The 24,852-nt window shown below is 54.0% G+C and overlaps 1 protein-coding gene across 1 annotated transcript; it reads right to left on the reverse strand.

Moving 5' to 3' along the window:
* Positions 1-377: 377 nt before the first annotated feature.
* LOC100286024 (heat shock factor protein 7) lies at positions 378-2,055 on the reverse strand. The gene is made up of 2 exons (NM_001158912.2): positions 1,610-2,055; positions 378-1,517 (listed from the first exon to the last, which is right to left on the reverse strand). The coding sequence occupies exons 1-2, from the start codon at positions 1,892-1,894 to the stop codon at positions 663-665; spliced, it is 1,140 nt and encodes a 379-aa protein (NP_001152384.2). The 5' UTR covers positions 1,895-2,055; the 3' UTR covers positions 378-662.
* Positions 2,056-24,852: the final 22,797 nt, after the last annotated feature.

Raw genomic sequence — 24,852 nt, forward strand, 5'->3', positions numbered from 1 at the left:
TTGCGTAGAGGGTGAATCGAAGCCTGTCGCGTAGGACAGTTCGGCTAGGCCGGAGACCTGCCGGATTGACGGAGAGTTGATGCAGATCTGATCCAGCAGCAACGTCGAGGTAGAGCGTGCTGATAACGTGTTGAGAACTACGTTACCACGGATCACCAGATCTGCCCCCTTCCCTCCCGTCAGCAGTAGAGCCCCCTTCCCTCCCGTCAGCAGTAGAGACGTAAGAAGATGTAGAAAACTCGTCTCCCTTCCCATAAGCACGACAGAGGAAAACACACGAGACACTGGATATAGGGTTGGGCCTCTGGCCTCTTTCTCTTCTCTATCTTATGAGGTGGTGTACAAGTTGCTTATATAAAGATGTGAGACCCCTTAGGGGCAAAGCAGATATTTACCCACATAACCCTAATTAGGGTTACTTAACATTATGAAATACAACGATAACAGTCTAAATAACTGACTAGCAGTTTAAACAACTGACTTTAATTCAAGTCGTCCTCAGTAAGGTAACCTCTAGTTTAATGGATCGCTATACATGAATGATACTCGAAACTTGCGGTAATATGAGATAAACTAACAAAAAGTTATTGCTACATAAACACTTGATCTCTCATTCTAAGTTTAACCTGTAACCTGTGGACGATTGGGCTTGCAAGCAAAAGTCACCTCGAGTTGTTGGACCAGTCGTGGTCGCTCCCAGCGCTGACCAAGCCGCTGCAGGCCCGGAGCGGGTGGTACACTGGCCTGGGCCGGTAAATGGGCCACGACTGCGGCTCCGTCGCGCTGTGCTGATGGTCGAGACGCGCGTCCACCGGCTCCGCCTTCACCTCCGCCGAGCGGCCCACGGGGTCCTCGCCGCCGCCGCCGTGACCGCTGCTCTCGTCCCGCATTCGTTTCCGCCCGATGGAGACGCCGAACAGCCTAGCGCCCGCCTTTTCATCAACCTCGTGCTCCGTTCCCGCTGCCGCTGCCGCTGCGTCGACGGCCGCGGACGCGGGGTCGCGGCGGCAGGAGGGCAGGAGCTCCAGGATCGAAGGAAGCGGAGGCGCCGCGGCGGCGCCCGACGACTCGCCGCCGGAGCAGTTCCCGGCGGCCGCCGCCTTGGCGGCGTCCGGCTGCTTAGTGGCGGCGTACTTGGACATGAGGAGGAGGATGTTGTTGCACAGCTTCTTCATCTGCCCGAGCTCGCGCGCGAGCCACGCGTTCTCCCGCCGCAGCCGTTCGTTCTCCTCGCCCATGTCACCGGAGCCAGACGCGGACGGCGTCGGCTGCTGCTGCAGCAGCGACGGGGGCTCGGGGGACGAGCTTGACGACAGCACCTGCTCCTCGCCGGAGTACACCGGCGAGTCCACGGGCAGCGCCATGGGGATGGTCGCCACCACCGTGACCGCCCTCGTGGCCGCCGCGACTGGCAGCGTCACCTTCCGGCGGTGTATGTCGCAGAGCAGCCGCTTCTCCCCTCGGCGGAAGCAGTCGTTCGCGAACTCCCACCTGTCCGGCACGATCTTCCTGAACCCCTGCACCCGTTGGAGCCCCGGATCACAACAAACAAGCCGAGACGAGACGGGACGGGAATGAAACGATGGATGCAACGGGACGAGTCGCTCACGTAGGTGTTGAGCTGGCGCACGAAACTAGAGAAGTTGTTGTGCTTGAAGTACTTGGGCAGGAGGTCGCGCGCGAACTCCGCCGGCCGCCACACGATGAAGGCCGACCCGTCGTCGTTCCACGAGATGACGTCGTCCACCGCCGGGTCGTCCACCAGCTGGTACGTCTTGGTGAGGAACGGCGTGGGCACGGACCTCTGCCCCGCAGCCGCTGCCGCCGCCGGCTGCGGGGTGGCAGTTGGCGGCTCGCCCACAGCCACAGTGGTGGTGGCCTGCTCGGCGACCATGGCGGCGCCGCGGATCGGGCTAGGGTGCACCGTCGCGCAGGAAGAGTGAGAGAGAGAGAGGAAGGTGGTACTGGTAGATTCTGGAAGTTTCCGGTCGCGTAGCATGGAGACTTGGAGAGAAACCAGAGGCGCCGAGTAGTAGGTGGGGACGGAGAGAAGAGGGACCCGCCCGCCACTCGTGGCGAAAAAAAAGGGAGTTTCCGGCGTCCGTCCGGACGTCCGGTCCCGTTTGGGGGGTGGATGTTGCGTGCGGGCCTGCGGGGCGGTGGGACAACGAAACTACGAGAAAGTTCCGTTGTTTTTGGCCGGTCCGTTGTTCTGGAAGCTTCAAGCCTTCAAGGCCAGGCGGAAGAACATGTGCCACGTCTAGGGCGGCGGTGGACGGTGGGGCCCGTCGGCTATTATTTTTGTGGTCGCCTATAAAATAAACAATAGAAAATCGAAAAGTTGTTGGCGCTAAACACTGGCTAAGAGCAATTCCAACAGATCCCATAATCCTATTTCCAAAATCCTATTTTTTGAGAAAAAAAAGGAAAAAAATGTATCCAACAACCTCCCATCTAAACTTCTCATCTTCCTGTAGGTACAAAATTGAGTACTCGAGACCGTGATTTGCGCCACGAATTCTCCTCTCAATCCTCTATATTTTGTCCTTTCCCGCGCAAAAAATCAGCTCCATGGCACCGCAGCTCGGGGTGTTCACGTCGTACCTCTTGCTCGCACGAACGCAACACCCGGACGACCTCCACTCCCCAGTCGGCTATAGGTGTACATTTGTGCCGAGTCTGATTGGTCGGTCCGAAGCACGGAAAAAAATATGGTCCAGACACGTTACAACCCGAAATATTTTAGTGTCGGGCCAGCACGGCCCGATATATCGGGCTAGGTTTGGATCGAGGTCGTGGCCCATGGATGGACACGAGCACGACCTGTTTAAGGCAGACATGAAATGACCTGTATAGAGACACAAAAAGGCCCATATATTTATTAAAATCACAATTTATTCTACATTTTCATGTATTTGATAAAGAACACAAAGCTAGAGATAATATTAGTTAGATGTTTTTTTAACTTTGAATTAGAGTCTGTGATGTAATTTTATTTTTGTTATGAACATTAGATAATGAATTGAACTTAGGAACTTTATATAGACCTGATTATACTATTTTTCTTTCTAACAAAATGATTTGTAAACGAGGTAGTCATTGCATAGCTCTGGTAACTTAATACAAATATTAAGTTTGTTTTTTGTCAAATTTATTTGTTTTATCTTTCATTTGTTTTATTTAATTTGTTTTGAATTTTAGTCTCTGATGTTAATTTCGGGCTAAAAACTAAATTTCGGGTTCTAATCTGAATTTTGGGCTTTTATAATTTCGGATCGTCCGAAATAAGGCCGACACGTTTAAGCAATTACGGACCGGTCCGACACGGCCCGAAATTTAAATGGATCGGGCCGGCCCGAAATTCAAACAATATGGGTCTTTTTGGACTTGGACCGGGCGGCTCGAATGTACACCTATACAGTCGACGCACCATCGAATATAGATTCAGACTCTGCTCAGGATCCGGCGGTGAAATCTTGGACGACGAGGACGCCATCAGTTGCAGCACAAGATGCACAAGTGTGGTAAATCTCCGCACCTTCCTATCGCCCCAATTGTCTATCGCTCGGCCACCGGCGGATAGGGGTAAAGCAAGGGCGGTGGCCTGCACGGCTGCACGTGATCGACCAGTTTGGTGGGGTAGTGGACTTGTGCTCATAGGAGGAACTTTCGTGGTAATAATGAAGTTGTATGCCAGTTCTTTATTGCGACCTACGCGAAACCGTATATAATATGAGTCTTTCTCTATGGTTGTGTTTTAGAATGAGTACATGCTACAGCCCACAGGGAACGTTCATCTGTGACATGAAACAAGATGTTTGTTTGCCTACTTGAAAACTAATACATATTAAATCCGAGGTGTAGGGATACAACTTTATGGACCAAATTCGTCAAATTAAGAGCACACATTTTTGGGTAGTTGGATCTAACCGTGGCTACAACCTCCATAAAATAAAAGGAAATCCTAATTTTATTTTCCTAGTTTCATGCTTTGACGAACTAACTGGTGCCTAGACTTATTTCTACACAGTTTGAAGTAGAGAAGACATAAGACCTCCTATTTGCAGTTTCAAAGAAGCATATGCACTTCCAGCAGACCATTTATCTTGAATCATGTGCTTGTTTAAAAGAACCATTTATAGTTTCTTTAAGCATTTGCAGTTTAAGAGAACCATTTACCATTTCTTTACTTATTTGTAGTTTTAGAGAACCATTTACAATTTATTTAAGAGAACTATTTACAGTTTCTTTAAGAGAATAATTTGTAGTATCAGTATTGTTGTGTTGTGTGCATTCTTCAGCTTGATGCATCAGTACTATTGTATTGGTTGTGATCTTCAGTTTGATGCATCAATATTGTTGTTCTGGCATGTGATCTTCAGTTCGATGCATCAGTTCTGTTGTGTTATGTATTGTATGAATCATGAGCAACACTTGTTCAGCCCAGGAATAAGCCTTCTCGACAGCGCATAGTTAGGCATTTTAGGAGGAATCATTACAATATAATGGAAAATCAAAAGAAAACAATTATCTATCCTTGTTATTTGCAGTACACAAATCACAGTATAGTCTGAAATCTGAATGCGTAAGGAAAATCAAGAAGGTTTTAGGGATAAATTTGGGAGTTGTTGGAGTATTATCTTTTTTGGATTTAATACTTTTAAGGGGGTCCCAGTTTCTATGTTTTAGGAGCTATATTCTTGGGACCTGTTGGAGTTGCTCTAACCGCCCGTCGGAGAGGAAATTCCTCGGCCAGGTGGCGGAATGCACCCGCCCTAAATCCTGAGATGAGGAGGGGGCCTTAGCGGTTTGCCTGTTGAGTGGATACGGGAAGAACACAAGAGGACACAAGGGTTTAGAGTGGTTCAGGCCGCTGGAGCGTAAAACCCTACTTCACTATGTGTTGTATTGAGTGTCTGAGCACTTGAGCTTAAGCCTAGAGAACTTGTGTGTGAGTCTGAGGGTCTTGTGAACCTGTCTTGTAACATTGTGTGCCTTCCCTTTTATAGCTCAAGGGAGGCACATACAAGGATGCTGAGCCCCGACATGTGGGCCCAGGAGCATAATGGAAGGAAAACATTCTAGGAGTAATTAACGCAAGTGATGCCTGAGCAATCTCCAGGCGCCCTGATGTCCGCAGCCCGCATAGTATTGATATGCGGCGGCTGCTTCCTTGGTACGTGCAAGCAATGATGGGCGTAGTGCACGCGGCAGTATGGGTGTGCCGCCTGCCAGTGGAATGGACAGGTTGCCGCCTGTCAGCGGAATGGACAGGTCTCAATAAATGCGGAGGCGGCACACCGCCTGTCAGTGGAATGGATAGGTGGCACGCCTTATCCTCAATAAATGCAGAGGTCGCGTAACCCGGAGGCCTTACGTGAGGCTCCCCCGTTGGCTTACGTCATGTGCAGTAAGCCATGTGGCAGCATCGGGTCTCCGCCTGGGTGGGGAGCAGAAGTGTATGCGGACAGGTCCGCACCAGACTAGGTCTAGACACGTGTCGGTACCGGACCCCCGCCTGAGTCCTGTTCAAGGCCCGGGTGTATTCTGTCCTGGGACCTTGGGACCCCATTGTGGGTGGCCCGGACCCCATACGGGAGGGTTCGGATCCCATTCCAGGGGTCCGTCTTGCACACGTGGAGGTCCTGGACCAACCTTGGGGGTTCGGACTGTATATCCAGGGGTCCAGCGCTCTCTCGTGGGGGTCCGGACTTACTGCTGATGCTTTGGAGTATATCACCTTCTCTAGACACGTGGCGGCTTCGGACCCGCCCATTTGGTGGAGTCGGGTGCTGCCGTGGATAGGGCTGGACGAAATACTCGTGGCTCGTTGGCTCGCTCGGCTCGTAGCCTGCTCGGCTCGACTCGGATCAGATCGTTTGAATTTTTACACGAGCTGAGCCAGCGTCCCAGCTCGGTTTCTTAACGAGCCAGCTCGAGCTGAGCTCGAGCCAGCTCGCGAGCTAACCGAGCTGCAACATTCCACCGTCACTTTTGCTTCTTTGACTTGGCCCATCAGCTGCCAGCCCATTTCCTAAGCGGCTGAGCCCACTAATCCTTCTTGCATTCCTATTTCCAGCGCCACTTCCAGAATCCTCAGCCCGCGGCCAACGCGGCAAGGCAACGCGCAGGGCGCAGCGCAGTCCCAATTCCCAAATTCACAATCGCAGTTCGAAAATCCGCCACAAACCCTAGAGACGTCACGGCGGGCGGCGGCTCGGCGGTCGACGACTCGGCGCTGCCTCCAGTACTCCACCTCCACTCGACCACTCCAGCGCCACCGACGTCACGGCGGCTCGGGCGCTCGGCGGTCGGCGCTGCCTCCAGGCTCCACTCCACCTCCGTCCTCCACTCCAGCGCCAACGGTCAAGCGGCCACCGGCGGGCGGCGGCGTCCACGGTCCACTGGCCACTGCTCCCGCAGTCCCGCGTCGAGACACGACAAGCCTTGGTGGTTAACTGCTCCCGCAGTCCCACTGGCCATCCTTTTGGTGGTTAACTGTTATTGGTTAGTTGGTTACTTGGTTGTAAATTCTAGTGGTTAACTGGATAGTTGGTTGTAAATTCTGGTGTGGTGGCGTGGTGCCGTGGTGGCTACTTCTGTAAATTAAGCCATGAATTGACGTTGAAGCCATGGACTGATCAGTGATCACAGAAGTACTGCATGGTCGCATGGACACATGGTTAGTGGAACTAGAATATTGGTTGGCTAGTTGCCTACTTGCCTGGTTGGCTGATGACATAATTCTGAATTTCTGATGCTGTGATTCTGTGAACTGTGAATCTGTGTGTGATGCATGAAGCCATGAATTTCTGAATTTCAGAACTGATGATTGATGAATGTTGCAGGTTGAATGTCTGGTTATGAAATTTGATTTGTCTTTTCAACTGTGAACTATTTTCTGGTGTCAAATTATTTTTGTATTTGTGTACAACAGTATATTTATGTGGTTTTTTTGTTGTGGCTCGTGAGCCAAACGAGCCAGCTCGAGCTCGTTAACGAGCCGAGCCGAGCTGCTCTTCTGGCTCGGTTGGTTAACGATCCGAGCCGAGCTGGCTCGTTAACTTAACGAGCCAGCTCGAACTTGGCCGAGCCGAGCCGAGCTGGCTCGATATCCAGCCCTAGCCGTGGACCCAGAGTAGTCGCCTGGGACTGGGGCGAGCCATGACCTGGTCCCACACACAGCACCTATACCACGCGACTAAGTGATAGCCGCGTGGGCACTGCGTCTTTATATAGTAGTACGCGGTACCCTAGTTTTAGGGTACCAACAGTGGCCCCCGGACCCACCTCAGGGGAGGATGCGAGCCTGCAGGTGGGGCCAAAGTTTGTTCCATGCCTCAATATGGCCTGAGCGATGATTAGGGCGCCATCTTAGCACGCCTGCAGACGCTCCGCATTAACTCAGCTCATCTGTCGACGCACGCGCTATCAATCTGCCTTCGGTCACGTCAACTGACACATCAGTCCCCGCGGCTGACTGACCCACGACCCTACGTCTGGTGGTTCCATCGGGCCACGCGCGGGGCACCTCGGTGCCGCCGCCTTGGTTAATAAATACCTCTCCGCAGTGGCCCTGAGGCGGTGCGCGATCGTGCGCGGCGGTTCGCTCCCCGCGTGACGGTTCGCTTCTTCCGCACCCGGCGACCTACACACCAGTTGCATGACTTGTGGACCCGGGCCCCCGAGTCAAAGACTGGGCCGCCTGGGCGCTAGGTGCGCGTCGGACGAGATTTCCTGTAGCGTCTTGGGGCGCGAGCGGGAGAGTCTTCCTTGAAAAGGGATTCACCTCGCGCGCAGTAGTTACGCTTTCGCATTCTCTCCCAATTGCAGCGCCCTTTCGCCTTCGAGCTCTCTGCGCCCCTTTGCATTCGCGCTCTCCTGTTGTACACCCGCGCCACCGCCGACGCCATGACTTCGCTTGGCCATCCCGACCGCTTCCAGTCTGTGGCAGCACTCAATCTGGTGCGCTGCCTGCTCGGGTGGAGCACACCGGGGCTCGCCGGAAGAGTCCGCGTCGGCGCCGTCCCCCTTGGCGACCTCGCCGCCGGGGAGTTTGTTCTATTCGTCTCCTATATCTCCTGTGCGCTGGCGCTACCGATCTCGCCTTTCTTCTTGCTACTGTTGGAGGAGTTCGAGTTCCAGCTTTAGCACCTCACGCCCCACTCCATTCTCTAGGCGGCCATCTTCGTCCACCTCTGCGAGATGTTCGTGGGGGTGGCCCCCTGCACTTCCCTCTTCCGCCATTTCTTCGCATTGGTGAAGTCTGGGAAAGCCAAGGACCATCTCGGTGCCTACTACTTCCAGACGAAGTCAGATTCAGTTGTGTCCTACATCCCCACCCTTGGCGGCGCGAGGTGGGAAAACTGGCGCAACAACTGGGTGATTGTCAGCGCCGAGGCCAACGACCGCCTCGCGCTGCTGAGCGATGGACCAACACTCGACCGGAAGCAATGGAGGGCCAAGTCGTCCCTTGCGCCAGAGTTCCTGCCCATGTTGGACAGGATCAAGGCCTTGGCAGCCGGTGGCCTGACCTCGATGCACGTCATCGGCGATTTCCTGAAGCGCCGGATCATGCCGCTGCAGAGGAGGCCGCGTCGGTGCTGCTGGTTCACCGACTCAAATGACATTGGTAGGATCCAGCACGGACCGAGGACCGACCTGTCCTGGGAGGAGCTGGAACTCCTAGTGAAGGGGATTACTGGTGAGTCCTTTATCCCCGAATCCTTGATACTTCCCTAGGACATCCCGGCGCTCTGTGATGATCCAGGGCTGCGAACGGTGGTGCTGGCCACACTGCCGACCCTCGATGTGAGCGGTGTGGCGGTTTGTCAGACTGGCGGTCGGGACCCCCTCCGTGGGATCCAGATCCTCGGTGTACCGGCTAGGGGTCCCTAGTCCGCCGGTGCGGCCCCCAGCGCCCCCGCAGTGGCCCCCAGCCCCTTGGATAAGGGCAAGGGTTCTGCAAGCAGCTCCTCCACCCTAGGTGGCATCGGGCGGTTGGAAGAAAAGAGGCGACGCCGGCTGCATCGCACCGACGGGTCGTTTGTCTCGGACCCCCTAGAAGCATTAGAGGACTGCTGGTGGGGCCGAGGAGACCGTCTCCCAGGCCAAGGGCACGCAGAGGCGCGTCAGTCCTCCGCCACCACCACCATCGGGCCCGCCGCCACCACCACCACCGTCGGTCCTGCCGCCACCACCACCACCTGGGGGTGATCTCCTCTAGGGGCACCAGTAGCAGCAACAACCGCAGCAACAGCAGCAACAACAGCAGCAGCGGACGTCCCGCTTCCAGGGTCGCTGGAAGGTCCAGGGCCCCCAGTAAGTGTAGCCCCTTTTTTCACGAGTGTAGTTATCATGCCGATGGGTCTTAACCCATCCTTTGCTTGCGAGGGCTTCCTCCCCCTCTGCTTCCAAGGTCGTGCCTCCTCCGCCGGATGCCATGCCCGCCGGTGGGTCTAGCTCTCAGCAGCAGGCATCTGCTGGGAGTGGTGCCGACGAACCGCCGACGGCTACTGCAGCCTCAACGACGGCAATGCAGTCGAGTACACTGTCGGTAGCGGCGGAGGAGGTCCAGCTACGCCCACCCCCGTCATGGAGGGTGATGCGGGGGGCGCGTCTAGCTCCATCCCGCCGCCCACTCCGGAGGAGACGGAGGTGGTTTTTGGGCGGCGGCTCTGGTCCAGCGCCGAGCCAGAAGCAACGCCAGTTCCCCTCCCCGGGGTGCTGTCTCGTGCCCATCAGGCTCTTCATGAGACTGAGGCGGCGATCCTACGGGAGTGGGAGGCGCTTGAGGTTGAGCACCAGCGCCTCAGCAACTGGCGCACCTAGCTGTAGGAGCGCACCAAAGCGGTGTCCTGCCAGTTCGCCTCTGAGCGGTCCGAACTCGCGCGGGACCACAAAGATTACAAAAAGGACCACCAGAAGGTGTATGCCCGGGAGCTAGAGGCGAGCTGGAAGGAGAAGAGGTTGGCCAAGAGGGAGGAGGCCTTGAGCCAGAGGGAGGCTCTTACGATAGAGCTCCGGGCCAAGCTGAAGGCCCTGGACCAGACCCTGGAGGCCCAGCGAACCTAGCAGGTGGAGGCCATAGAGAAGATCAGAAATTGGGAGCAGGAGCTAGAGGACAAGGCCAGCGACATCGCCCTCGCCGAGAAGAACCTCAAGGAGAAGGATGCATCCCTGGACAGGCGGGCGGCGGATCTCGCCAGGCGGGAGGCAGACCTCGCCTTCCAGGAGGAAATGCTCGAAAGGCGAGGCAAGTTGCTGGCCGAGCATAAGCTCGAGGCGGAGGAGAAGGAGCGGAAGCTGGAGGAGCGGCTCTGGCAGTTCCAGGCGACGCAGGCGGCACCGGGCCCCCAGGTGGTGGAGGCCACCAGGAAGGCTCTTGAAGACCTTCAGGCGGAGCATCGCGCCGGGGTCCAGCGCATCGCCGCATGGGCCGGCGAGGCGAGCACGGCACTGGTGCCACTAGGGATGAGTCCCATCCCAGTGTCAGAGCTGCCGACGTCCATTTCCGATGCGCTCCTGGTGCTGGACTCCACCGCCGACCGCCTCCGACGCCTGGACCAGATTCTTGGCGCCCGCTTAGAGGCCGAAGGCGGCAGGCTCTGCCGGGCGGTGATCGAGTACATCTTGACATGCTTCCGGAGCCACGACCTAGCCATATCCTTGGAGCCGGTGATCACTGGTCTGGTGGCCGACACTAAAGACGTCGCCCGAGAGGGCGTACAAGACGTCGTGGAGCTGGTGGCCGAGCACTTCCAGCGGGATCCTGCTGATGATGAGTAGTCCATTCTATAGAGACAAAACAAGGGTTCCGATGTGGTGCGGCTTGTAATAGCTTTTGATTTTGTAAGATACTTTTGAGAATTATTAATCAAACAACACTTATCTGTATACTATTTGTCCTTGTTGTGTGCATCGTTACCAACTTCTCCATGGTACTTGGCCCCCTGGGATGTAGGCTCAACGTGTCGAGGCTGGATACTAGTATACCTAAGAAAGAATTGGTAACTCGGTGTCCAGGAGGTAGTCTCGACTGGGACCTGGACCTGCACACAGCTTTAGCTAAGAAGTTTTAGTAGCACACCCATAGGACCCACCAGCTGGTGTCTTTTATCCTTTGATTCATGCAACAGGACCTGTTGGACTTAGCCTGGGAAGCCAAGCCGTATGCACGGACCCCCCTTGGATCACAGCTCCAAATACTAGGACACCCATCGCAGAGTGGTGGAGTGTGTAGGCTTACGGTACAAGACCAGGCTAAGCGACTACACAGCTCCGGACCACCCTAGGAGACAAGCGTCCATTCTTTAGAACCGGACCACAGGTTGCCGGACCCACAGGACTATAGTTCCAAATACTAGGATACCCGTCACAGAGTGGTGGAGCGTGCAGGCTTAGGGTGCGGAACCAAGCTAAGCGGCTACACGGCTCCGGACCACCCTATGAGACAAGTAGCCGTTCTCTAGAACTGGCCCCCAGGCTACCGGACCCCCCCTGCCGAGGGGTCCTAAACTGCAAGCCTGGCTATTCAATTCGGACGTCATTATACCAGCAAGGGTGGGAACTGTATGGGTGGGTTAGATAAAAAATAATGTTCGTCAATTGAAGTAGAACGAAACCATCACAAAAACAAATATGGGGGTGAATCTTTTCTTTATAACTTGATATACATGAGTGTAGGCCAACAGACCGGGTTTATGAGGGCGGACCTCACCGAGTTGACGTACATATATGTGCAACCTAGTTACAAAGGAAGAAAACTAAATCCCCAGGTTTGTTTTTATGGGTAAAAATTACGGAGATGCTCTATGTTCCAGGGATTGGGAAGAGGCTCTCCTTCAGTTGTAACAAGGCGGACGCACCCGGGTCGGCATATTTCCATCACCTTGAAGGGTCCTTCCTAGCTGGGGGAGAGTTTGTGGAGCCCTTCTCGGTTTAGTACTCGCCTTAGGACCAGGTCCCTGACCCTAAGCTCCCTACTATGCATGAACTGTTGGTGGTAGCGCCTGAGCGCCTGGTTGTACCGTGCATTTCGGATCGTCGCTCTCCATCTGCGCTCGTCGATGAAGTCCACGTCGTCACGCCGTAACTGTTCCTGCATAGACTCATTGAAAGCTTGGACCCGTGGGGAGCCCGTAATGATTTCTGGGGGAAGGCAGACTTCGGCCCCGTAGACCAGGAAGAACGGGGTCTCCCTGGTAGCTCGGCTGGGTGTGGTCTGGTTCCCCCATAGCACGGTCGGAAGCTCGCTGACCTAATTTGCACCATGCTTTTTCAAGCAGTCATAGGTGCATGTCTTGAGTCCCCTGAGGATTTCTGCATTTGCCCTCTCCGCTTGACCGTTGCTCCTTGGATGAGCCACAGACGCAAAGCAGAGCTGGGTGCCGATGCCCTTGCAATACTCCTGGAAGAGCCGACTTGTAAACTGGGTCCCGTTGTCCATAATGATACGGCTTGGGACCCCAAATCTACAGACAATCGACCTGAGGAAGGCAACAGCAGCACCCTGGGTGATGTTGACCACAGGGGTGGCCTCTGGCCACTTTGTGAACTTGTCGATGGCGACGAAGAGGAAGCGGTACCCGCCGATGGCCCTAGGAAATGGTCCCAAGATATCCACCCCCCATACGGCGAATGGCCAAGAGGGTGGAATCATCTGCAGAGCCTGAGCTGGTGTGTGTATCTGCTTTGCGTGGAACTAACACTCCTTGTAGGACTTTACCATCTTAGCTGCATCCTGGAGGGTGGTTGGCCAGTAGAAGCCGTACCAGAAGGCCTTACTGACCAGCATGTGGGATGAGGAATGACTTCCGCACTCACCTCCATGGATCTCCGTGAGCAACTCACGGTCCTCCTCCTAGGTGATACACCGCATAAGAATGCCATTGGCGCCACGGTGGTAGAGATCCCCTTCCACCACCACCTATCGCTTAGCCAACCGCACTATGCGCTCTGCGGACACATGATCTTCAGGAAGGATATTTTCCTTTAGGTAGTCCTGGATCTCGGAGATCCATGCATCGGGACCACTCTGAGATACTGGCTGTGGTGCTAAGTGATAGGCAAGGCCCCCTATAGCACACATAACCCTTGGTGGGTTCTGTTGATGATACGCCACCGGGACCGCTAGCTTCGAGGTGCTAGTCTCGCCCCCTTCGCCCAGTTCGACAGGCTGGGCAGTGGGTCTCAGCAGCCGCCTTTCGAAGACACCCTTGGGCACGGGTGCCCAAGTTGATGCCCTCGTGGATAGTTCATCTGCCACCGAGTTGTCAGCCCGAGGAACATGTTGCAGTTCTAGGGCCGTGAAGTCCTTTTCCAGCTTCCTTACGTGGAGGAGGTAAGCTGCGAGCCTGGGCTCGTTGCAGCTACATTCCCCGCGGACTTGCTTGATGTCCAGCTGGGAGTCCCCCTTCATGAGGAGCTGGCGGATCCCTAGGGATAGGGCGGTCGACAAGCCGAAGATCAATGCTTCGTACTCTGCCATATTGTTGGTGGCCTTTGAACTCAAGGTGCACCATGTACTTCACTTGATCTCCGCTTGGGTCGATGAGGACCATCCTAGTCCCGCCAACTTGCTGACGGGTGGATCTATCGAAGAAGAGCGTCTAGTGGGGCTCGGTGAAGACCGGACCCCTGGGCTCCGCAGATGTGGGGTCTGGATTGGGATCCAAACCCCTAGGAGCGCTCGGGGGAGGTGTCTACTCCACGATGAAGTCAGCTAGGACCTGGCTCTTGATGGCGTGATGAGGCTGGAAGTCCAGCTAGAACTCAGCAAGCTCTGTGGCCCACTTGGGATGTAGCCTGTGGCGTTAGAGTTGTGAAGGATGGCCCTTAACGGAAAGGAGGTCACCACCACGACCCTGTGTGCCTAGAAATAGTGGCGCAGCTTCCTGGACGCAACAAGTGCATCATAGAGAAGCTTGTGTGTCTCAAGGTACCTGGCCTTTGCTTCATGGAGGACCTCGCTGACGTAGTAGACCGGCCTCTAAACAGTCCGGCCCCCTGTAGCTGGTCCCGAGCCCTCAAGCTCTTGGCCTTCTTGTGTCGCCCTTTCGACGACTAGCACCATGCTCACCGCTTCTGCAGCCGTCGCGATGTATAAACACAACGACTCCCCAGGTTCTGGAGCTACCAGTACTGGTAGGGACACCAGGTGCTGCTTCAACTCTTGAAAGGCTTGTCCCATCTCTTCGGTCCAAGAGAATGGACCGGACTTCCACAGGAGCTTGAAGAAGGGTAGCGCCCTCTCAGCCAGCCGTGAGATGAAGCAGCTAAGGGCGGCTAACAACCCCGTAAGCTTCTAGACGTCCTTGATCCGGGCCGGAGGCCTCATCGCCTCAATTGCCCTGATTTTCTCTAGGTTTGCTTCAATGCCCCGGTGTGAAACCAGGAATCCCAGCAACTTCCCAGCGGAGACACTAAAGACACACTTGTCCGGGTTCAGCTTCGTGCACGTTGCCCGCATCTTGTCAAAGACCAGGGTCAGATCTTCCACCATAGTCGACCCCTCCTAGTCTTGACCACGATGTCATCGACATATATCTCTACCATGTCTCTAATCAGGTCCCCAAAGGTCTTACTCATCGTCCGTACAAATGATGGCAAGGCGTTCTTCAGACCGTAGGGCATTACGACATAGCAGTAAAGCCCATCCACTGTTACAAAAGCGGTATGCTTCCTATCTTCCCTAGACATCTGGATTTGATGGAAACCAGAGTAGGCATCTAGAAAGGACAAGAGGTCGCACCCGGAGGTAGAATCCATGATCTGATATATGCGTGGGAGTGGATATGGGTCCTTGGGACAAGCCTTATTCAGGCTGGTATAGTCGATGCACATCCGAAGCTTCCCGTTTGCCTTTGGAACGATGATTGGGTTGGCCAGCCACACTGGGTGATGAACCTCTTCGATGAAGCTAACGTCAAGCAGCTTCCGGACCTCCTGGCGAATGAAGTCCTACCGCTCAATGGACTATCTCCGAAGCTTCTGACTCATCGGCTTGGCATCGGGGTGGATCTTCAGATGGTGCTCAATCACCTTCCTGGGGATCCCTGGCATCTGTGACGGTTTCCATGTGAAAAAGTCGACATTTGCCCGGAGGAAGGCGACGAGAATGAGTTCCTATTTCTCCCCCAGATTGCTCGTGATGCGGGTGGTCTGGGAGGAGTCCGCGCCGACCTGGATGGTCTTTACGGGTCCGTCGTCTGCTCTGGACGGCTGCACCTTTGGCACCTTGGTAGGCGCCTTGGTACCGGAGGTCGAGGGGTCCTTCCCCCCGTCATCCGGGCGAGCAGTTTCTGCCGCCAGGGCATGTAGCTTCTCGACAGCCGCCACTGCAGCGGCGCGGTCACCCCGCACGGTAAGGACCCCAGCCAGGGACAGCATCTTGAGGACCAAATACCTGTAATGGGCAATGGCCATGAACCGTTATAGGGCCGGCCTACCAATGATGGCATTGAAGGGGAGGTTAACCTCTGCGACGTCGAATTGGATGTTCTCTATGTGGAAGTTTTCCTCAGTCCCGAATGTTACCGGGAGTGCGATGCTCCCTAGGGTATACACCGGTTGCGGGACCACTCTGGAGAATGGATGAGAGGGTCCCAGTCGGGACCCTGGGATCTACAGCTGCTTGAATGCAGCATGGCTAATTACGTTGAGCCCAGCCCCACCGTCAATCAGCACATGGTGCAGCCGCATGTTGGCGATGACAGGGGCGGTGATGAGCGGTACTATACCAGCCCCTGCCATGTTGTCGGGGTAGTCGGATGCCCCAAAGGAGATGGTAGTCCTCCTCCACCGCTGATGTGGAGCAGCCTTCAGGACCCCCAGGACCGCCGAAAGGACCTCTCGGTGCAGGGACTTGACGTTCCTGCGGGAGGTGAGCTCCCAGCTCTCGCCGTACATAACGTATAGCTTCTTGCGGCGGTCGCTCTTGCCACCGGAGTCAGAGTCTCCAGTGAAGACGTCCTTGAGGACCCCCTCAGCTGACTGATACCCGAGGTCCCATTCTCCCGCGGCCACATCACCGTCGTCGACCCTCTCCTTGCCAGGCCGGCGACGAGGTGGGGAGCCATCCTTGGAAGTCTACTCGCGCCGCTCGCTGACGCGCTTCGTGAGCTTGATGATCTCACAGCACTCTGAGGCGTTGTGGCGGCTGTTGGGGTGCACAGGGCATGAGCCGTTGTTGCCTCCCTGTGGCTGTGGGCGCTTGTTGTGCTCGTTCCATCCCCCAGCCATAGTTGCGACGACCGGAGCAGCCTCCTGCGGCCTCTCGTGGCCGCAGTTCTTCTTCTTTTTCTTTTTGCCGTCCTAGGTGACGGCACCCAAGCCACCCATCTGGGCAACCCCGGTCTGTGGTGCCAAGTGCCATGCACGGCCCTCGGTAGCTCTAGCACACTTGTTAGCCAGAGCGAAGAGCATGGTGACAGTTTCCACGTAATGCGTGGCCAACTTCTCCAGCATCTTCTCATCACGTACCCCCTGGCGGAAAGCGGTGATGATGGAAGCATCAGAGATACGAGGTATAGTCCCTCGTACCTTAGTGAAGCGGGAGATGAAAGCCCGGAGAGTTTCCCCGGGTTCCTACCTCACTGCATGGAGGTGAGCCTCCACGCCATGCTACTGATAAGCACTGGTGAAGTTCACTGTGAACCGCGCATAGAGCTCTTCCCAGGAGTAGATCGATCTCGAGGCGAGGTTCATGAGCCAGGTCCGGGCCGGCCCAGACAAGGCTACATGGAAGTATGTTGCCATTACAGCGGTGTCTCCACCTACTGCCGTAATAGCAGTGACGTATACCTGCAAGAATTCCGACGGGTTTGACGTACCGTCGTACTTTTCCGGCAGGTGTGGCCGGAACTTGGATGGCCAAGTCGCCGCGCGGAGATGATCCGCCAGTGCAGCGCAGCCCACACTGGCCAATGGGACGCCCGCCTAAATTCGGGCACCCCTTGGAGTTTGCGGCGCTACTGCAGTGAAGTCTAGGTCGAGGTTGCGACCCTCGATGTTCTGCCGGCGCTCATGCGCCCTCTCCATAGAGACTCGGGCATCCTCGCCCGCACGCCTATGGTTTTGTTCTGCCCGCAGGTCATCAGGCCTCTCCAGAGAGACTGGAGCGTCCTCTCCCACACGCCTACAGTTGAGCTCCGCCCGTAGGTCCTCAGTCGGTGCGGCCTTCACCGAGGGTGAGCGCACTGACGCCGACGCCTCGTGTTGACGTTGGGATGACCGAGGCCTAAGCCTGGCTGAGCCAGAATGTGCCATGCTGAGCAGACGATCGACATCGTCATGCCACTGCTTCATGGCCCCCGATGAGGCCGTGGAGATAGGAGGGTGGCATAGCAACTCCCTGGCTGCAGACAAGGCCCTAGGCGTAGCCCTTGACGCTCTGGATGTCTGCGCTGGAGTGTGTTGCCGCGCCGAGCGCACAACAGCAGCACCAGGCGCAGGGCAGTTGGAGGCCCGTGGCATGGAAGACGCAGCCTCTTCCTCCATCGGGAAGTCCTCGGGAATGAAGTCGTGGTGCTCGACGATCTGAACCATCGTGTCGAGCAGAAAAGCAGATGAAAAACCCAAAGCCAAGCCCCCTACCTGGTGCGCCAAATGTCAGAGAGAAAATTCTCCGGCCGGGTGGCGGAATGCACCCGCCCTAAATCCTGAGATGAGGAGGGGGCCTTAGCGGTTTGCCTGTTGAGTGGATACGGGAAGAACACAAGAGGACATGAGGGTTTAGAGTGGTTCAGGCCGCCGGAGCGTAAAACCCTACTCCACTGTGTGTTGTATTAAGTGCCTGAGCACTTGAGCTTGAGCCTAGAGAACTTGTGTGTGAGTCTGAGGGTCTTGTGAACCTATCTTGTAACGTTGTGTGCCTTCCCTTTTATAGCTCAAGGGAGGAACATACAAGGATGCTGAGCCCTGACATGTGGGCCCAGGAGCATAATGGAATGAAAACATTCTAGGAGTAACTAACGCAAGTGACACCTGAGTAATCTCTATGAGCCCTGATGTCCGCAACCCACATAGTATTGATATACAGCGACTGCTTCCTTGGTACGTGCGAGCAATGATGGGCGTAATGCATGTGGCAGTATGGGCGTGCCGCCTGCCAGTGGAATGGACAGGTACGCTGCCTGCGGAATGGACAGGTTGCCGCCTGCCAGCAAAATGGATAGGTTGCCGCCTATCAGCGGAATGGACAGGTCTCAATAAATGCGGAGGCGGCACACCGTGTGTCAGTGCAATGGACAGGTGGCGCGCCTTATCCTCAATAAATGCAGACGCCGTGTAACCCGGAGGCCTTACGTTAGGCTCCGCCCGTTGGCTTACGTCACGTGTAGTAGGCCACGTGGCAGCATCGGGTCTCCGCCTCGGCGGGGAGCAGAAGTGTATGCGGACATGTTCGCACCAGACTAGGTCTGGACACATGTCGGTACCGGACCCCCGCCTGGGTCCTGTTCAAGGCCCGGGTGTATTCTATCCTGGGACCTTGGGACCCCATTGTGGGTGGCCCGGACCCCATATGGGAGGGTCCGGATCCCATTTCAGGGGTCCGGCTTGCACACGTGGAGGTCCTGGACCAACCTTAGGGGTCCAGACTGTATATCCAGGGGTCCAGCGCTCTCCCGTGGGGGTCCGGACTTACTGCTGATGCTTTGGAGTATATCACCTTATCTGGACACGTGGCGGCTTCGGACCCGCCCATTTGGTGGAGTCGGGCGCTGCCGTGGACCCAGAGTAGTCATCTGGGACTGGGGCGAGCCATGGCCCGGTCCCACACATAGCATCTACACCACGCGACTAAGTGATAGCCGCGTGGGCACTGCGTCTTTATACAGTAGTATGGGGTATCCTAGTTTTAGGGTACAAACACCGCCGCTAGATTTAGATTTTGGGTTTGTTTGTTACAAGATTGAGAGATAAGAATAAACTGGTTTGTTTCTCTCTCAATCTCTTCTAATATCCTTTATTCTCTTTCTAACCAAAAAAGTTATTAGGATATGCACAACTTAGAGATCTTATAGTACAACTATTTAAATACAAGAAACATCTAAGACGGTGCATGGTATAATCTTGAGCCTTTAGATCATAAATACAACTAATAGACAATGCGTATGGAGAGTCATGTAGAGCCTGTGTTTTATATTTTTTTCATTTAACCCGTAGAGACCCTTAAGAGACTCCATATTAAATAGAGTTGTATATGCTCTTATAGCATCTCCATTAGAGTAGCTCCAATAGTTATGTATAATTGTACTACCTAAATCCAAGAATAAGCAAATCCTCGAATAATATAGGAAGCAAAAAAACTCATTTCCTCCCACAGTTCTTTATATATTACTTTACAAATATGTTAAAACTTGTCATGTCAACAGTTTAGGTGGGACCGCCCAATTTTCTCCCTATTGCTTTCATCTACCTTCCGCAACTCGATCTCAAAATTATCACCTCAACAACGATGACAGATTCAACCTAGTGAGCTATGTTGCCCTTTTGATTTGATGTCGCAATTATTTATTCGTTTATTTCGAACATGTGCACATGTTGTTGTATTAGTAATTATTTAATATCTAGCTGACTAGCTGCCACAATTATGCATCACTGGCGATTGGTGTATGGTCTCTCTTAATCTATCTTTACTACAGAGTGGGAAAGTCATCAAATAAAAAATGACATAATTTTTTTATTTAGGGAGTTGATAAATGGTTACCAAATGTAGAGATAAAATGAGGTTAGATAAGAAGTATCTAAATTTAAGAAGTTTATTTAGAGAGGTGTTGGAGAGCATTTTTTGGCTTAATTAGCTAAATTATTTATTTAGAGGGTCTTCTAGGCTATCTCTAGCAGATCCTCTATCTCATCATCTATTTTAAACTTCTCTATGCAAACAGTGTGAAAAAATGTCATCTACAGTTCTACATTCCCTATTTTCTATAGTCTACTAGAGACAGTCTTGGAGATTGCTCCGAGTTCAGAACAAAACTCTCTAAATTTAATTTAGAGTGGTTGTAACAAAAAAATATGTTCAAACAATTCCTTAAATAAGGTTACTAAATATACCAATTTTCTAAGTATCTCTATATAGTCCTCAAATTTGGTAAGTTGTTTGTCACTCCCAATAGCATGTTTTGCTCATCATTCATACAGTGAAATGCTCGTGTGCCATTGATTAGCATGTTTTGCTCATCATTCATACAGTGAAATGCTCGTGTGCCATTGATTTCGCACGAGTGTATAAATGATGCACTTTAAATGATTAAAGTTATAAAATTATTGAATTTACAATCGAGTCACTGTCAATATAATTTAAAAATATTTAACAACATAAAGGTTAGAAATTGTTGGAGGCTAAAATTGTTTTTGTTCGTAATATATATTTAGCAACTCGCTAAATCGGAGTTTAGGGATCATTTTTTTAAAAGAACTAACGGGATGCTGTTGCCTGTTATAGTATAGTACTGGAAAACTAGAAGCCTTTATGTTTGGTGCAATCATCTAGAGACGGATGCTACCAAGTAGTAGCGCGCTTGGCTGACCTAACATCATGTACTAGGATTTGCGTGCTGGTGGTCCATATCATTATGGTCACGAATCCTGATGCGGGCAGGTGGTGCTCCTCGATGGATGGCGGTACACGGGAGTGGGTCCTTTAGAAAAACTACATGAGGCGAGACTTTGGTCCGTTTGGATCTAATTTTTTAGTAGGTTTTGTGTCTGTACGATTAAGGCTCTCTCTAATAGAGCCGGTAAAGGCTCCTCTACCCTAAATATAAAGAATTAAACGGTTCTCTACTTTCTCCAATAAAGTCCTCCTCCCGCCCTTCGTAATCCTCGCCGGCAACTCCACGTCCTATCAATCCCCCGCGATCGGCGATCCCATCCCTTCCGAAACCAGCGAAACAAGTATCCACTCACCTTGCCCGACAAATGTGCCGCCCGCGTCCAAGATGCAGTCGATGATCTCTTTTTTTTCCACTCCCCTCCCTTCCTCTCTCCGCCCGACTCGCACGCGCCCCCGCGTCTGACTCCCCCGTGTGGGCACGAGCCCTGCCATACGCGCGCGCCGCCGAGGGAGGCAAGGCACGACAGCTGCTCCACCTCGACGCTTGGGCGCTTGGTTTGGTCGGAGGTTTCGTGAGCACAAAGTTCTTGCCTCGTCTCTTTAGTAGTATCGATGCTTGTTCTCAACTTTCTAGCGTGTGATTAAGCTGGGGACGGCCGCCTCTCGGTCTCTCACGGTGAATTTGGCGGCGAATTTGGTGGGTATTTGTGGTCTTTTTGTAGCATGAACACGAGGAGATTTCGTGAGGAGATTTTGCCGAGCTGCTGAAAACGCGTAACTGTTCTATTTTTTCTGTGTGAAATTCAAGTCGCAAAGGACAATCCTGTTGTTCGATGAAGGTTGTTGGCCTGGTCTCTATTCTCCACACTTCTTTCTCCACTCGTGATTCTGCCTGTGATTTTCCTGTTGTAAGGGAGATTTGTGATGGTCTAAAAACGAAAAGTAGGGAAAAGGGGGGAAAAGGGGATGGATGCTGTCTGGTAGAGTTGTTACTTGCTACCACTGCCAGAGGATCTAAGAGTATTAGTGGACCTGTTTTTCTTTGGCGAATTCACTTATAACATGCTCCCGACATGCGAGAAGTGTGGGGGACGGATATCCCCTGGGTCCACCGAAAGGATGAAAGACCTCACGAAAGGCCCGTAGGCCCAATAATTCGCAAGGTCATTCCTTCGTGGGCCTGAGGAAGAACGACTAGTGAAGCAGTTTGACACAAGGTTAGATCGGCGCAGGCCCAGACGGTCCGACAAGTTTGAATTGTGACCACAACAGAGACCCAACCTTCCCGCGCAGGGGCCTCATACATCGGAACGGGACAGGGGAAGGTCGGCTGGATTATAGGAGGATAGACTCAGTCGATTTACAATTACTTAGGCTCGCATTATTATCATATCCACATGTAACGCCCCACGGTCAAGTATATAAGGCCTAGGAGGCACCCCCTCGAAAGCATCTCACTACTTAGCCATCCACCCGGTTCTCTACGTCCTCGACACTAGAGAGCCTCCTTGTAACCCACCACATAAAGTACACACGCCAGGACGTAGGGCGTTACGCATCTCAAAGCGGCCCAAACCTGTACAAAACTGTCCACTATCTCTCGTGTACCCAGCGCGAACCATCGAGCTACAGTCAGTAACACCGTCCTACTCTAAAAAGCACCCCGGGGGACAACCCCGGGTGCGTGGTCGGACCCAAAACACCGATAGCTGGCGCGCCAGGTAGGGGGTGTGTCACTGATCCAAGCTAGCTCAATGGCCGTCACTTTCCAGCACAAGATCGTCCTCCGCCCTGGATCCGTGTTCTGCTTCGGAACCATTTCGTCCGTAGCAGACAAAGAAGGAACTCTACATCGCCTCGCGGATCCGCCGAAGAGAAAACCTTCCTCAAAAATCTCTGGGAAAGTCGGAGCAAAACAGGAAAAGGCGCAACCTCCAGCGCTGCGAGCAAAGACCCCCTTCAGCAAGCTAGGAGCCGAGGGTCCATCTACCCGGAGAACTCCGCTGTCCACCTCTCCAACGGAAGCATGGACACATATCACAAGGAAAAAGGAAGCGAATAATGTAAAGGATTGTCAAACTGCTCTTTCGGTGCCTCCGTCCTCAAAGGAGAACAGAAAGAGGCTCGTCACAACAACGGTTCCATTCTACCCCGATGTCCTCTTCATCGGGAGAGTGGAGTCACCCCCCGTCTCCGACGATGAACCAACTGCGCCCGGGGAAGAACCTCCTCATCAGGAATCCCGCCGACGAAGGAACCGACACTGAAATATTCGGTGACACCACGAGGCCGAAGAGCGAGACCCGACACAGCCCGTATCACGAGACGAGGTCTCGGAGATAGGAGAAACTCCAGAAGAACGGGTCTTCAGGGAAAGGAGGAATTCCCGACGACGTGATCGTCGGCAAGCTCAAGAGCAGGCTGAGCAGGAAACGAGGCAACGTCGAGAAAATCCACTTTTCGGACGCAACCTGAACCCCGACTTCGCTCGAGCCATGAACACACCGAGCGAAGTTGGTGGAGTATTGGCGCGGATAGCCGATGGCCTCCCCCGCACTCCAGACGCCAAGGGCTATCAGCGGCTGTTCACTCGGGCGACCAACCACCTTCTACCTCTCGCTCATCCGCCGAGCGACCTACGACACGCCATCAACAGTCGGCGAGACGCACAGAGCTCCATCAACGCCTCGCGCGAACGACGACATGAGAACGAGATTCGGCGCCGGGAAGAATATGATCGGGATCACGGTATTCCTGCGCGGAGTCAGGCCACCAGAACTGAGTCGGTAACGGCTTCGACTGGTGGCATAGCCCGGGGACGGTCGAGGCTCCACGACAACAACTCCCCTCCCCAGGATAGGCATCATCATCGACGACAGGAGGACACATGTGGAGTAACGACACTCACTCCGCGCCTTAGGGCCATTCAATGGCCCCCAAACTTCAAAGTCTCCAACGTCGACAAGTACGAGCCTAAGTAGGATCCGGGAGGCTGGCTGGTCGTCTACACCACCGCTGCTCGAGCTGCTGGGGCAACCGAAGACGTGATGACCGCGTACTTGCCTATCGTTCTCGGACAGGATGCACTGCAATGGCTGTGACACCTACCTCGACATTGCATCGATGACTGGAGCGATTTCAGTCGGCGCTTCACCGCCAACTTCCAATCTCTCTCCGACAAACCGGCGTAGCCATGGGACCTCAAATCCATCAAGCGCCGAGGGGATAAGACTCTCTGGTCATATCTCAAAAGATTTCAGACCATGAGGAATCGTATCCCCGAGGTCGCAGAAGCAGCAGTGATCGAAGACTTCTACCGGGGATCTATTGACTCGGCCTTCGTCCGTGCCATACTGCAGAAAGCGCCGACTACCTCCGAACAACTGTTCCGGGAAGCCGACCTCTACATCACCGCCGACGAACGAGCTCAGGACCTCATCAGAGGAACAAAGCCTACGCCGGCGGTCCCGCGACGCGACACAAACCAACAACCCGACAAACGTTGGGAAAAGAGGCCTCGTGAAGAAGTCCACGCCACTGGACCACCCGCCTCTTGTGCCCGAGGAGGACCTCGCGGAGGCGAACGCACGCTGGACGACATCCTCGACGCCTAGTGCCCGTACCGCAAGGACATGCGCCACACCCTCCAGAACTACAGAGACTTCAAGCATTTTGTGGGGAACGGCCGACCCTTCCAACCTCTGCCTCCCCCCTGAAAGGGAAATGTGCCCTTGGGCCATTTCTAAGTATTTTGGTGATTTAGTGTCCAATACAAGTGCTTAAGTGTAAAATGGTGGACAAAGTACAAATCAAGAATAAAGGTATGCTTCTCACACTTAGTATATTGTTTATGGACTAATATATTGTGTCTAAGTGCTGGAAACAGAAAAAATCGAATTGGAATTGTCTTGGCTCGAGCAGCCAAGACTCTGCTGAGTCTGGGAGCACCGGACTGTCCGGTGGTGCACCGGACAGTGTCCGGTGGTGCACCGGACAGTGTCCGGTGCGCCAGGCTGGCTCGAGCGAAGTGGCCGCTCTCGGGAATTCGCCGACGACGTACGGCTATAATTCACCGGACTGTCCGGTGTGCACCGGACTGTCCGGTGAGCCAACGGTCGGCCGGGCCAACGGTAGGCCGCGCGATCTACGCGGGACACGTGGCCGAGCCAACGACTAGAAGGGGGCACCGGACTGTCCGGTGTGCACCGGACATGTCCGGTGCGCCAACGGCTCTCTGGCGGCCAACGGTCGGCTGCGCCGTTCAAGGAAAGAAATCGGGCACCGGACAG

This window comes from Zea mays, chromosome 1, assembly GCF_902167145.1.
Source record: "Zea mays cultivar B73 chromosome 1, Zm-B73-REFERENCE-NAM-5.0, whole genome shotgun sequence".
In the NCBI taxonomy this organism is placed as follows: Eukaryota; Viridiplantae; Streptophyta; class Magnoliopsida; order Poales; family Poaceae; genus Zea; species Zea mays.